This window comes from Lagopus leucura, unplaced genomic scaffold, assembly GCF_019238085.1.
Source record: "Lagopus leucura isolate 7727_CA_CO unplaced genomic scaffold, USGS_WTPT01 Super-Scaffold_100002, whole genome shotgun sequence".
NCBI lineage: Eukaryota > Metazoa > Chordata > Aves > Galliformes > Phasianidae > Lagopus > Lagopus leucura.
This window is the reverse complement of record NW_024962263.1, coordinates 12,417,059-12,431,890: the sequence shown is the minus strand read 5'-3', so window position 1 is coordinate 12,431,890 and position 14,832 is coordinate 12,417,059. Positions and strand designations below refer to the sequence as shown.

General features: G+C 41.0%; 1 protein-coding gene across 1 annotated transcript; it reads left to right on the top strand.

Moving 5' to 3' along the window:
• Positions 1–5,888: 5,888 nt before the first annotated feature.
• LOC122179405 (heterochromatin-associated protein MENT-like) lies at positions 5,889–14,294 on the top strand. Its single transcript, XM_042870252.1, has 7 exons — positions 5,889–6,095; positions 7,211–7,297; positions 8,821–8,958; positions 10,651–10,768; positions 11,333–11,475; positions 12,931–13,098; positions 13,893–14,294. The coding sequence occupies exons 1-7, from the start codon at positions 5,928–5,930 to the stop codon at positions 14,292–14,294; spliced, it is 1,224 nt and encodes a 407-aa protein (XP_042726186.1). The 5' UTR covers positions 5,889–5,927.
• The last annotated feature ends 538 nt before the right edge of the window (positions 14,295–14,832 follow it).

The window sequence follows — 14,832 nt, the reverse complement described above, 5'->3', positions numbered from 1 at the left end:
GTGGAGAGGAACCTGATGAGCTTCAACAAGAAAAAGCATAGAGTGCTGCACACGGGGAGGAATAACTGCATGCATCAGTACACATCAGGGGCTAGCCTGCTGGAAAACACCTCTGAGGAGAAAAAGCTGGGTGTCTTGGTAGAACAACAGATTGGCCATGAGCCAACAGTGTGCACTTGTGGCCCAGGTGGCCAATGGTATTCTGGGGTGAACTGAAAAGAGTGAGGCCAGCAAGTCGAGCGAGATGATCCTCCCCATCTACTCCGCCCTGGTAAGGCCACATCTGGAGTACTGTGCCCAGTTCCAGGCTCCTCAGTTCAAGAAAGACAGGGAACTGCTGAAAAGAGTCCAGCGGAGGGCTGCAAAGTTGATTGGGGGCCTGGAGCATCTGCCATAGGAAGAAAGGTTGAGACACCACAGACTGTTCAGCCTGGAGAGGAAAAGACTGAGGGGTGGATCTCATCATTGTTTATAAATATCTAAAGTGCAGGAGTCACGTGAATGGGCCCAGACTCTTCCCAGTGGTGTGCAGCAAAAGGGGCAGTGGCCAAAAACTGTGATGCAGAAAATTCTATAAAAACACTAGAAAGTACTTCTTTATTTTTAAGGTGACAGAGCACTGGAACGGGCAGCCCAGAGAGCTTATGGAGTATCCTTCTCTAGAGATATTCAAGACCTGCCTGTGCTTTTCTGTGCAACCTGCTGCAGGAAACTTTAGCAGGGGGTTGGACCGGATCTCCAAGAGGTTCCTTCCAACTCTTATGATTCTGTGATTCTGTGATCAGAACTTTCTTTCACTGTAAGCAATCAGTTTTCCACCTTTAACCACTGCTTACTGCACTATCAGCCCCCCTTGGAAGGGGCTGAAATAAAAGTCTGACCAGAGCAAATAGCCCAAAAGAGTGGCTTCCAAACATCCACTGCTGTATTAATAACATCAGTTTCTTCCATTAGCTTAGGAGGGCAGCAGCTGTGCTTTCCTTTGCCTATAGGAATCGCATAAGGTTTTGTAGCAATTATGATATCCAGCTACCACATGTGTCAGAACATTATTTCAAGCAACAAGATCTGAATGCTGGAGGGAAGTACTGTACAAACATATACTCTTAGCAAAATTCCACCTGTAATTACAGCTTACCCTACACCTCAACAAAAGGTAGTCTATTTGGAAACATACCTCCACCCAACAAAGTATATCTACACCTTCTCTGTACATCATGCTGCTTCTGAATTCAGTGCCCTCCCTCACCTGTAACCCCCAGCTCAAGGTTCAGCTGTCTGTCACTGAGGAACCACTTTGGTTCAGCCCTGCTGCATGCTACTGACTCAGCTTTACAAAGAAATGTGCTAAGGTGTGGAAAAGCACACAAGTGAAAACTACACAATAAAAGTAAAAACACAAAGAAGTTATTGTCAGGATGGGATAGTCAGCATAGCAAGGACTCGAGGATAAATGCTTGCATATGGGGTGTAATACTTTAATTAAAAAAAAAAAAAAGTTAAGAATTGGAATTCTCCAGTTTGTTCAGGTCCTTCTGAATGGCAGCAAAATCCTTCTGGTTGGATGGTGTATCAGCCACTCCTCCAAGTTTTGTACTGTCTGCAAACTTGGTGAGGGTGATGCTCTGTGTCAGCATCCTGGTCATTAATGAATGTATAAATAGTACTGACACTGGTGTTAACCAGACTTGCCTTCAGCTGGGCTTCGTGCCACTGATCACAACTCTCTGGGCCTGGCTGGGCTCACTTATCCATCCCATCATTTGTCAGCCTGGCAGGCTTTCAGGCAGCCTTACAGGAAAGAGTATTAAACGTAGTTTCTAAAGTCAAGGTAAACAACACTGAGTATTCTCCCCTCATCAAAGAAGCTAGCTGGCTAGCTGCCTCATCCTAGAAGGCAATCAGGATGGCTAAGCATGACTTCCCCTTCATATATAAATCCTGACTACTCTTAATCTCCTTGTTCTTCATGAGTTTCATAGTAGTGTCCACCTCTGCGGTAGACTGACCTCACGACAAGCAGAAATGGCAGAGAGAGTGCGCAATAATAAAGATAAGGAATGTTACAGTGCTGGTGTATTTTTAGCACTCGAGGCTTGGATGCAGAAAAAAACCAGCAACAATACAACCTATTTTAGAACTAAAATGCAAATGTATCAATACTTTGTAAGGCTTTTATTTTACCATCAGTAACTGGAACAAGAAAATCCCTTCTTAAATATTATTTATACTCCAGTCACTCACAGGTCTATTGAAACCACTGTGATATTTATTCTCCTTTCCTCTCTTGTAGGACAAGGCTGAATGGAACTTCCCACAGAGTAAAAAACTGGACTTAGTCCAGCACTGATTTTAAACTGTACTGTTTTTTTAACCAGCATAAGTGTGAATGCCTAGATGTACCAAACTACAGAGTAAACTGATCACAGGTATAGGAGTACAACAGAATAGACAGAAAGACACAACCTCACATCCACACTGAGAAAGCTGGGGATGAAAGGTGGCTTCATTAGAATGCCCAAGAAAAGCAACTTGTTTTATCAGAAAACTTTTAATGACCATTTGTCAGAGACCAACCTATTTGTAGCCAGCAAGTCAGGCAGGGGTTTTGATGCTGCAACACATTGTTTCTACCATTCTGTTTACAATAAGCCACTATTTCCTCTCCTCCACGTGGCACAGCAAAACCAAGAGCACTTTTCCTTTCCCATATCTTCTCCCCTTTGAGACTCTACTCCCTCTTACTAAACAGGATCTTGCAGCAGATACCACAGAGTGTCCACACAGTTTGGGCACCCTTTTGTAATTTTCCTGTATTTTTGGCCAATCTTTGTAGTTTGTAGTACAGTAATTATCACTATTAACTGCTTTCTTATTTCTCCTAAATATTCAGCCAAACAGGTAACAACAGTTTCAGATATGTAGCAAGAACATTTCTTAACCATACAACAAAACATAATAGTGTTCAATAGATTTCTGAAGAAAGAAAATGAGATGGATACTCCAGGTATGAAAAAATGCACGCTTAGAGAACATGTAAAAGAAGATAGGCATATGTCACTCCTGAAACCTTGCACTGCGTATGTACCAGTCAGATTCAAAGTGAATAGCAACATAAACATTTAGTTCTAGTTCTAAATATGGTTTTGTACTCTTTATCCTAATGTTCTTCTACACAGGATGACTGCATGCTGGCAACTGGTTTACTCTGCATGTGTCATAATTGTGGGCATTCCTAAAGCACTCCTAAGTAACCATACACGTAGTAGAAAATATAGATAAGGATTGCAAAGGGAATGGATCGATGCATTTAATCCAAGTCATGTAGATAAAAACTGGAATTGCTAATGACAGTTTTAGTAACCAATTACATTGGTTAAAATAAAATGCATATATACAGATAACTGTCTTGCATTATATCTTTAGTGATCTCTGATCTCATAAATCTGCTACTTCTACTCTTTACTACAAAACAACAAACAGTTTCAGTAAATAAAATAATTACAAGCAGAGCTTCCAAGCAGCTTTGCAGTGGCACAAACTTCCTCCGTTCCTAGAACATAATAAGCTTGGTACAGTGCAGGGCCTGCAGGTTATTAGGCTGAATGACAGGATGGCTGACACTAACAGCCTACCTCAGTTCTCCTTTTCAGCCAAATCTTCGAGATTAGCTTCTCTTAATTCCCTAGTTCATAGAGTAAAAAGATGAGGAAACTAAAATTATTTCAGTGTGGGCCTCGTCAATGCACTGTGACTCTATTCTTTCCTACAATTCCTACATACTTGCAGAAAGGTTGTGAAGGGGACCACTGGAAAAAAGCATACTGGGCTTCATGTTTTAGGACATGCACCAACTAACAGTGGTTTTGAATTGGCCTCTCTCCCTCCATCTCTCTCTATAATTCTGAAAGGCAGTGATGGAGAAAAGAAATGGGAATAAATGAGGGAACAGGCACATTAATACAAGAAGAGGATGTTGGGAAGGGAAGGGAGGTGCAACCATTTCTACACTTCCAAAAGTATTCATTGCCTCACAGACCGCCACAGATCCTGACTGAAGCAACATCTTAACTCTTCCCTCTCTCGCAGGATTTCAGGTAGAGTAAATATTTATATCTAAATAGCCAGCTTTATTTTGGCAGTCTTAAAAATTCTTATAAATTCTCCAGAATGGAGTGGCTAAATGGTAACTAAAATGTCATGCAGGGAAATGGAGCATTCAACTCTTCATGCAAACTGCAGCCTTTAGGAAAATACTGCACAAAGGGCACAGTGTTCAGGATGCACATCCAGATTGGGCAAAACCTACACAGCTTGAGTGCAAAAAAGTGTCCTCACTTGCAGGCAGGGTGCCCTAATCACCAGGCTACCAGTTGATTTAGGATCAGAGGACTGAACACAGAATGCAGATGATAATGCACTCCTACTGATTCCAGAGTTGAACACACGTGACTGCATGACTCCATACTGCAGTGTTTTAGACAATCAGCACTATTCAAGCCTCTGCTTTATTCATGTTAAAGAACTACTGGATCAGCATCCAGCCTTTTCCTTTCCTGGGTGAGCAAAGCAGCTATTAGACAAGCAGTGTTCATACAAGCACACATACTCGAGCCCCAGAAATGCTTGATTGCTGTGTGCAGATTCAGTTCTGACATGCTCTGGCAATAGTGGAGATACTGGCCTGAAATTCTTTAAGCAAAAACATTCAACTCAGCCCAGTTCCCTCAATATGCTCTGGGAATATCTAGCTGATGAACTCCTCCAGGCACAGCGGTAAGAAATACCAGGCTTAAGGTAAAATGCTTAAGGTATGAGCTAGGCTGCAGGGCAATCACCTCAGAAGCACACCTGAGAATGATTCAAAGCTGTTTTGGAGCTCTGGGAAGCTTTGAAATACAAATTTAAGAATCCCAAAAGCTCCAGCTATCTCTAAGACTGAACAGCAGCTGGTTTTGGGGACTGCTGCTTGCTGCTTGTGATTTAAGCATGCAAATTGTGAGTGAAGCAGGAATGAAAATTCCAGTCATTTACACTGACCTAATGCTTAGTCTTTCACTCGGTGCAATCCTGCACTGACAGTGGAAATTTCTGAATTTATCCTAATATTTGTCAACAGTACTAATCCATCAAAAATATGTTAGTTAGAACCATGGGTCTGTTCTGGATCCAGGTATGAAAAACTACATCAACCGTGAGGCTTCTATGTTCTTGTTACTATCTTTGATTTTGTTCCATAATGACAGAAGCAGAAAGAGAAGCGGAAATCTGCAGGTTCTCATAAACCAGCATATGAAACCAGAGCAGAGCTGCTGCTTAAAATGGGAACTGTTTGGAGTTGTATGTAAGACACAAGAGTTGACTTGAAGAACAGTCATTAACAAATCTAGCTACAGTTGACAAATGTAGGCCTATGTTCACAAAGATCAAATAACAATCTACAGATCTCCACCAGCCTTCTAAAGCATGTGACAAATGGCATCAATTCACAATACTTCTTTCAGCAGAAAAGAATGAAGTTTAAGGAAACAGGAATAAAAGCTCAGAGCAGCACAGTGGGAAATATTTCTATTTCACTCCCACAGAATGCAAGAATAATTCTGTGAAACTTCAGTAAATGCTTTTTAAAAACAATTTTGGTTTGTGAAAACATTCCTAACTAAAATAGTGTTTATCTGATGATGAGTAAGTGAAAAGAGCTGAAATAAGAATATAAACATTTGAGAGTGATTGGAAAGGGAGAAATAGCGCAGGTCTTAAAGAGACTTGCTATCTGACTGTACTTGGCATTTTGGCCATGATAGGGCCATCCCAACAGTGTGTTTACAAGGGTGCAGGCAATTTCCCACCAGCAATTTCCCGTTTTTTTAAATATGAAGAAGCAGTCATCACCCTTCTCTGCTCATCATCTGACTCAGGCTGTACCGATGGAGCCCTTCTCAGCATCAACCAACAGCTTCACCGTGGACCTTTACAGAAAGCTGGATGAAACATCCAAAGGACAAAACATTTTCTTTGCTCCTTGGAGTATTGCAACTGCTCTCGCTATGGTCCATCTAGGTGCAAAAGGTGACACAGCAATGCAGTTAGCAAAGGTAAGCTCTGAAATCAGCAGTGTATCACCTTAAAGCTGGCTCCCACATGACATGCATTATTCACCTGCCTACACAGAACAAAAAGGAGTAACATGAGAGAACAGTGATTTGTTATCATGTTGGCTGCAAGAAACTGCGTGCAGACCTGCAGGGCACTGTCCTTCCAATTTACTTCCAAGAGCTCCCTTGTCTGCTACTACCTCTACATTCAGCTTACACTTACAGTTGGCACAGCAGTCTGGCAGAGTGAAGTCACTGACATTAGAGACATTCTCATTCTCCACACCCAGTTAGTAAGCTTTAACCCAAGCTTGGCTGCACAGCAGCAACATCTTTCTTTGCTTGTGACATGGTTAGTCCATAAATAAGACAATACACCCTTGAAGAAGGAATGGTTTCGACTGGATATCAGGGGGAAGTTCTTCATAGAGAGTGGTGAGGTGCTGGAACAGGCTGCCCAGTGAGGCTGTGCCCCTTCCCTGGAGGTGTTCAAGGCCAGGTTGGATGGAGCCCTGGGCAGCCTGGTCTAGTATTACATGTGGAGGTTGGTGGCCCTGCCTATGGTAGGGGGGTTGGAGCTTGATGATCCTTGGGGTCCCTTTCGACCCAAGCCATTCTGTTATTCTGTGAATAATGGGGGTATACTAGAAATGAAAATATGATACCACTTATGACTTTTGCAAAAATTTCAGTGTTGTACTCCTAGATTATATGCATTCACATAAGCATTTCTCTGTGCAATGTACTTGAGTTGTACATTGGTGCCCCAATAGTAAGACTCTGAATCACACTGTGTTGTTTGTTCTGACTGACAATGATCTGAAAACAAATCTCACATTGCTAAGCATGACTTGACCATTTTTCCAAATAAATCCATGTCTGAGCAATCATATTGATATGTTGTTAAGTAGTGAATATGACTAAAATTTATATAATTATGGTATGGTTGTAGAATCTAAGTCTGGAGTAAGGTCTTGTTCTCTATAACTTTAAAAGAATTATAGGGTACAATCGCTAAATTATCCTAAGTAGAAAACTAACATCATTACATAACACTAGAGCACTTATATCTTCACAGAACAAACCGTTCTTAGGAAAATCTATCACTGCCACAGGTTCTTCATTTTAACCAGACTGCAAGAGAAGAAAGCCCTTCTGAGAGGACAGCACCTTCTCTGGGGAGACCAAAGAAAAGAGACATGGTATTTATTTCGACAAGACTCACAGAAACAAGTCTCTGAGAATGGGATAGCTCAGCATCACTGCCTTAACCTTCTAAAATTTGTCTATACCCACTGTCCTATTTCAGTAAGAACTATACATAAAAAATGTGAACAAGCAGGTAATATTGCTGCAAAACTCACAAACTCAGAACTTCAAAGCAGAACAGAGACACTGACTGACTTTCACATTTGTTACTTGCTTTTAGTTGGTCTATGGCAATAGGAATAACTAATATTCCTACTAACTTCAGGATTATTTTTTTTTCCGGACTGTAAAACAGCCATTGCCTTCACATCTGACTCCACTCCTGCCCTCCTACACTCTGTTCCAACTCTGCCATGCATCACACATCAGACAAACAAAATTCCCCTCTCAGCTAACACACACAGATTCACCCTTGCTCATCAGCTCCACAAAGACTTGACAGCAAGATGAACTGCACAGAACTTTTTTTGGTCTTCAAACGGACTCCTTAAGCTTCAAAAGTCTGTAAACTCAAACAAGCTGCGTTTCTTTAGCACAGAAATTAAAGGAGAGCTCAAAGAAACCAAGTTAGAAAAACTGGAAATAAAAAGGAGCAGTTACACCATTCTCCATCTGGATTAATGTTCAAGATAAATCGTTATGTCCACGTTCATTTTAGCTATTCACTGCCTTTGTAAGTTGTAGTAAGGTCTGCCTGGTGAAGTCCTCCAGACACTTCTCTCCATGACCTCTTCACTATGTTCCCATTGCCTTGCAAAACCTATCTACTGTTCTGTTCTCTGACTACCAATTTCTTCCCCACATGTTCTTTCTGGAAGCCTGTATCTCAGCTAGCGTGAAAAAATACCAGAGCAAGGAATGCCTTCTCACCAATCTTATGACAAGTCCCTACGCACCAGCAGCAAACAATCTCAGTGCCTCACATGTAGTGCATGGTATTTGCCACAGAGCAGGCAATTATACTGAATTGGCTCATAGGGAGCAGGGGACAAGCAGCTTACCCCCATAGTACCAAAGCCACAGCTGACAAGAAAGATCCTGCTCTAAAACCATCAATACCCACATTCTGGACAGGTTCCTTCCAAATTCCAAACAGCAACAGCAAAATTCACATCAAACAGAAAATCCGAATCAACTCCACTTCCTGACATTAGTGCCTGTCTGAACAGAGTAGCTCCTCAAAAGCTGCAATGCTGCCTTAATGATTTTTGTAATAACCAAAATTAGGCTTGAGTGTGACTGAAATGAGATGACCCAACATCCTGGGTGCACCACGTGAGGACAGCTGGTGTCCTCAAAGGTGTAAGCAGCTCCGCAGAATGAAATCATAACCCCAGAGGCATAAAACATTTTATCCAGTTATGCACAGTGCTGCAAAAGTGACAGACAGCCTACGACGAGCTCCATCCCTGCACACACCTTCTAAATTGAAATGATCTGGGGATTTTAAATAACCACAGAAGGCGTAACGCTTCAGACATAAATATTTCCGTACTAATTGGTGCCTCTTTCCAAGGGTGCTGAGTATGAGGAAACTGAAAACATCCACTCTGGCTTCAAAGAATTCCTTTCTGCCATCAACAGACCTAGAAACACTTACTTACTGAAAAGCGCTAACCAACTGTTTGAGGACAAGACCTACCCATTACTGCCTGTGAGTTGAACATTTCTGCTTAAGAATATTTTTACAAAAAGAGCATTTGAAATATATATCTGACAATCACAATTTTCCAAATGTTCTGCCTTTTAAATCTACTGCAGCCTTTAGAACTGTAAGAGTTCTACAGCTGAACTACAGGAATCTCTTTCCTCCTCCTCTTAGTTTCCAGCCTTTTAAACAAGACCTTTCTCTGCGGTCCCATGGATACTCAGCTTCCTCAAAAGCCTTTGGTGAGAAGTCTTCCAAAATGCCTTTTGGTAATCCAAATTGGCTGTAGTGGTTTGACCTTGTCATTTGTAGGCTTCTTGTCACCTTCAAAAACCTCCCAAAGATTTGTGATGTAGGACTTCCTATTACAGAATGCTGTTTCAATACACCACGCTCATCTACGTGCCCAGTAGGCCCGCTTATTCATTTGCCCTGAGCAGACTCATGAGTTTGTAATTCCCTGTATCTTTGAAATCTTTTTAAGAAATGACATTGTGTTAATCACCTTCCAGTTTCTTGGAAGGTACTGTTAAATGAGGTTACCGTTCTTTCATCTTGGAGGTAGTTTTAGTCTCCTGAGTAATTACTCAGTCATTAAATTAAATCAGTCCTACTGAATGCTCATTGCTCACATTCTACATAATTTTGTGTAACTATGGTTTAAGACTAATCAAGGAATTTCCTGCTGGGAATTTCCATGAACAACTTCACAGAAGACAGCAGTGTAAAAGTCAGTTCTAGTTTATTCTACCATCACATTCCCTTTATGTCTGACCCTCTATTGACCTCACAAACTCTTGGCAGCTTCCTTGACTGAAGCAAATCTTAGAACATTGTTTAAGTGTATGTGAGGCTATTCTTCCTCTTGTACTGAATATCATAAAACATAATACACACATACACTTCAAGTTCTTCTGAGAAATCAAAAAAATTTTTTTTTTTTAAAGTGTAGAATGTTTATTTCATGGGATCTCAAAATTTCAAATTTGCACACTGGATTTAAAACACAAAAATTTGAAGTACTGTTTTCTGTGAAACACAAATACTGAACTTTGAGCAGTCCTTGCTTATTATTTAATATAGAATCATAATCATAGAATGGCCTGGGTTGAAAATGACCACAAAGATCATCTAGTTTCAACCCCCTGCTACATGCAGGATTGCCAACCACCAGACCAGGCTGCCCAGAGCCACATCCAGCCTGGCCTTGAATGCCTCCAGGGATGGGGCATCCACAGCCTCTCTGGGCAACCTGTTCCAGTGCATCACCACCCTCTTTGTGAAAAACTTTCCCCTAAAATCTAACCTAAACCTCCTGTCTCAGTTTAAAACCATTCCCCTTCGTCCTATCACAGTCCAACCTTGTAAACAGCTGTTCCCCCTCCTGCTTATACGCTCCCTTCAAGTACTGGAAGGCCACAATGAGGTCTCCCCAGAGCCTTCTCTTCTCCAAGCTAAACAAGCCCAGTTCCCTCAACCTTTCTTCATAGGAGAGGTGCTCCAGCCCTCTGATCATTTCAGTGGCCATCATCATAGAAAGTATCAGAATTTATTTTAAGAGTTATCTAGTTTCAGATGAATTACATTTTCTTCAAGTCTCTATTAGTAGATTGCATAATCTGTTGAAATTATCTTTTTTACTATTTTTGTGCTTAAATTTAACTATATACGCACACATTTTCCATTTCTATCGTTCAGAAATTTTTAGAACTCATCACAAAATACTACCAAGCAAAGCCACAAGCTGTGAACTTTAAGACAGATGTGGAACAAGCCAGAGCACAGATCAATTCCTGGGTTGAAAACGAAACTGAGAGTAAGTATTGCTTTTACAGCTTTTTCTTCTCTGACTTCAAAATCATTTGCGTTTCCACGTGAATTGCTCTTGCAGTAAAGGATCCATAAAGGGTAGAAACTGGGGGGAAATGATGAATAAATTGCAGTTAAATGTCTCGAAGGATGCCTACCTCCAAAACTAACTGTTGCCCCTTGCAAAGCCTTTCCCTTGACTCTTCACATCATATTCTCTTCTGAATTATTTCTGTTCACAAGGAAGCAAAAGTAGATACTGGATGAGTCCACTCTGATTAATGAAGTTTATTTCTGCAAGCTTCAACTGGTTGCAGCTAACTTCACAGAAGCTCTTCTTCACAAAAGCTTAACACACTTAACATCTTTTACTACTAAAACTGAAATAAATGTTTTTAAAAATAGTGATGCTTCAAAAGCCTTTTATATACGTACACCATGAAAAATGTACAGGGGAAAAATCTCAGTGCAAACACTTTTGCTAGATAGCTAGGCACAGAGAAAGCACATCTGAAACTGGTGAGTCGTGCAGTCATACTGAATTAACAGTTCTATTTGATTGATTTTTAAGGGAAGATCCAGAATCTGCTACCTGCAGGATCTCTTGATTCTCATACTATATTGGTCTTAGTAAATGCTATTTACTTCAAAGGAAACTGGGAAAAGAGATTTCTGAAAAAAAATACATCTGAGATGCCCTTCAGATTAAGCAAGGTAAATTCCTTTAAAATGTCTATTATTGCTGAACAAGAATTCCCTAAATATTTCATGCGCATTTCATACGCCACTGCAACAGCACTCATAGTAGAAGCAGATGGTATAAACTCTGAGAACAGCAACACTGAAAATAAATCAACAGTCTCACTTACACAGATGCACAAGAATGGATTTTCAGGTAAGTTAGTAACTTCTTGGAACCAAAATAATTGAAAACACCATGGTTAAGCAGCTTAAGGACAAGACGAGATTTCTCTAAGTACTGAGATACCATTTTCAGAAGAAATTCAGTTACTTCTGAGAGCAGTACTTGGACACCTAGGTCTCTTCTCATGCTTTTCAGACAGAGGCTGTATAATCTGAGCTCAACTAATCTAAACTCTATGTTCTTTCCAAATACCCTGCCCATTGCGAATTCCCTCACGGGGAATTTCCAAGAGGGTTTGTCATTCTAGCCAGGTGCACACGGATGATGTGTTCATCACGCACTGTGGGCACAACCAAGCTTACAGTATTTCAGTGATTGTGCTCGGACAATTCCCAGTAGCTGACAGCATGCATATTTTTGGCTTGTGTCAAAGGTGAGCAGAAAGAATTTCCAATCGAAACACTTACCTTGTTTGACATAGATTATGAGTGCAAACACCTTCTGTATGCCTGGTGATGTCAAGCAACTGTGTCGATACTGTGGTTGTGTTATCTGAAACCTACTACGCTACATGTGCAGTTTTAGGACCTGTAATCGAACGTGGTGCACAGAAAGGGTTTCATTCACAGGGTGGCTGATAGCAAAGCCTGCTAACAGATAAGCTTTTGCACTTGTGTAACAATGGAAAAGAGAGAGTGGATACATCACTGGTCTCTGAACATAATACAGCATAACAGTTCAGAAGATTATTGTGTAATATAATTTCTTTTAGTAATCCAAACTTCTACAGTTTGGGAAAGAGAAAAAGCTAGCAGCAGTCACAGCAAATATGGTTCATAGGTAAATTCAATCAATCAGCACTGTCTGGAAGTATGCAAAAGGGCTGATGACATCCAGAGAATGAAAGTCTGGATTTTTTTTCCTCCCAATCAACACATTCACTCGAGAAAGATAAAGTTTTGGGAAAAACTTGAAACATACAAAGTAGTTACTTGCCTATCAAAGCTAACTCTATCAAAAGAGTGAAAATACATTGCATGTAATTACGTTATCAGGTAGTGTCCATGCCCTTTTTTTTTTTTTTTTTTTTTTTTTTTTGGAAGATCTCTGTGACTTTAAAACAGGAGAAATGGCACTGGAGAAGTATTCAAACGATGCTGAGTCTTACACTTGTTTACAATTTTTTTGCCTTCAGTTCAGCAAAGCAAGTATTCTTTACCATTCACCTTACGGAAAAAAGTACAACTTTTTCTTTTTTCTTTCTTTTTTTCTTTTTTTTTTTAAACATCTGAATCATTTCACAGACCAAGACTAAACCAGCACAGATGATGTTTCTGAGAGATACATTTTTGATGCTCCATGAACAAACAATGAAATTCAAAATTATTGAGCTGCCGTATGTGGAAAATGAAGTCAGCATGTTCATACTCCTACCAGATGACATCAGTGATAACACTACTGGGCTGGAGCAGGTAAAACTGACATACTGCATCACATGCACTACAAAGCACCAACAGAAATCAATGAAAACAGTGAGGAAGAATGAACTTCAAATGACACAATGACTTCTCAGTCTAGGTTTCGGGTCATGTTAATGATGCAAACATATTAATCTACCTGACGACACATCTAAAAAAGTATACTCCCTCAGCATATTTGGTGCCTCCTTTTCTACCTCCAGAACAGCAGAATAATGAAAGCAAGAACCAATTCTAGGAGAATTAATCTTCTGAGAGCTCTACTCATCAATTTTATGTCATCTGCAGTCCGGATTTCCACCTTATATTTTGTAATGCTGCTTCTCAAATTCTGTGTTGACTACCTTGACCCATGAGGTACGAACAGCCACTCATGATCATGCTGAGATTAGCTTCTGAATCTAAATACATCAGGCAAACATCTTTTTATTTGTTCTTGAGGTTCCACGCATTCCACTTAGCGCTACTAAGAGAAATACCTTATATATTCACACATACCACGCACTTACTAATATGGTTAAGCTGGACACTGCATAAAAGCAATACTTCTCATATCTGCTTTCAAAATAATGGATTATTCGGAAGGTTCACTCTACACCTCACTGCATTTAAGGAAACAGATAGGAGTATAGGTCACTCAGCACTATGCAGGACCATGTCCTAGTGGATATTCAGCTGCACCCACAGCTGGTAGTTGGACCTTTTAAATATAGAGCATTAGACACCAATGTGCATGCCTTATTTTTTCCTGTTGTATCATAACTGTATTCTTCTAAAATTCATTGCAGGTAGAAAGAGAGCTGACCCACGAAAAATTAGCTGAATGGTCAAACTCAGCCATGATGATGAAAGTCGAAGTTGAACTCTACCTGCCCAAGCTGAAGATGGAAGAAAATTATGACCTTACGTCCACTTTGAGCAACATGGGGATCCAAAATGCTTTTGACCCTGTTCAGGCTGATTTCACAAGGATGTCAGCAAAGAAGGATCTCTTCATATCAAAAGTTATTCACAAAGCTTTTGTGGAGGTCAGTGAAGAAGGTACTGAGGCAGCAGCTGCCACAGGTGTCCTGGTGATGAGGTCAAGAACACCTAGAGTAACTTTTAAAGCCAACCACCCTTTTCTCTTCTTCATCAGACACAACAAATCCAAAACCATCCTCTTCTTTGGCAGACTCTGCTCACCTTAGAGTTACTCCCTGCTCTACAGAGCAAGAGATGCTGGCTTGCCAGCTCAGGGGCAGAGCTCCATACTGCTGCAGCTGAGGGGACTGAGACCTGCACTCTTTCTGTGCATATTCCACAGCCTGAGGCAAAGCTTCAGCTACTCCAGATAGCTACAGCCGTGCCCACATTCACTCGCACAAGCAGAGCACCTGATTCAGATGCATCTTCACACTTCCACCCTGCCACAATTAGCCCCTGCTCCTCTTTAGCTTTTCACTGGCTCTCTGCGTTACAGAGGCAAACACAGCCAAAGCTGAAGCCTTCACCAGTTCACCTCCATTCCACTGACTGCCCCGAAGAAATAACAAGGACACGCTCCACGCGGGCTGCTTCCTCTCACTGTCACAGGTGTGGCAGAAGAGCCTGACCCACGCTGCTGACTTTACACAAAGCAGCGCCTGCTTCAAACTTAGCAGTACTGCTAATAAACGACCCCTCGCAGCTTAGTGGTGCTTTCTGTCGGCTCTACCAGGAGGGGGAGGCAGAAGGGGAAATCAGGCA

Coding starts and splice junctions, on each gene's coding strand:
- LOC122179405 (XM_042870252.1), top strand. CDS start 5,928: ATGGAGCCCTTCTCAGCATCAACCAACAGCTTCACCGTGGACCTTTAC. Junction 6,096..7,210: donor CAGCAATGCAGTTAGCAAAG/GTAAGCTCTGAA, acceptor TCACTGCCACAG/GTTCTTCATTTTAACCAGAC. Junction 11,476..12,930: donor TGCCCTTCAGATTAAGCAAG/GTAAATTCCTTT, acceptor ATCATTTCACAG/ACCAAGACTAAACCAGCACA.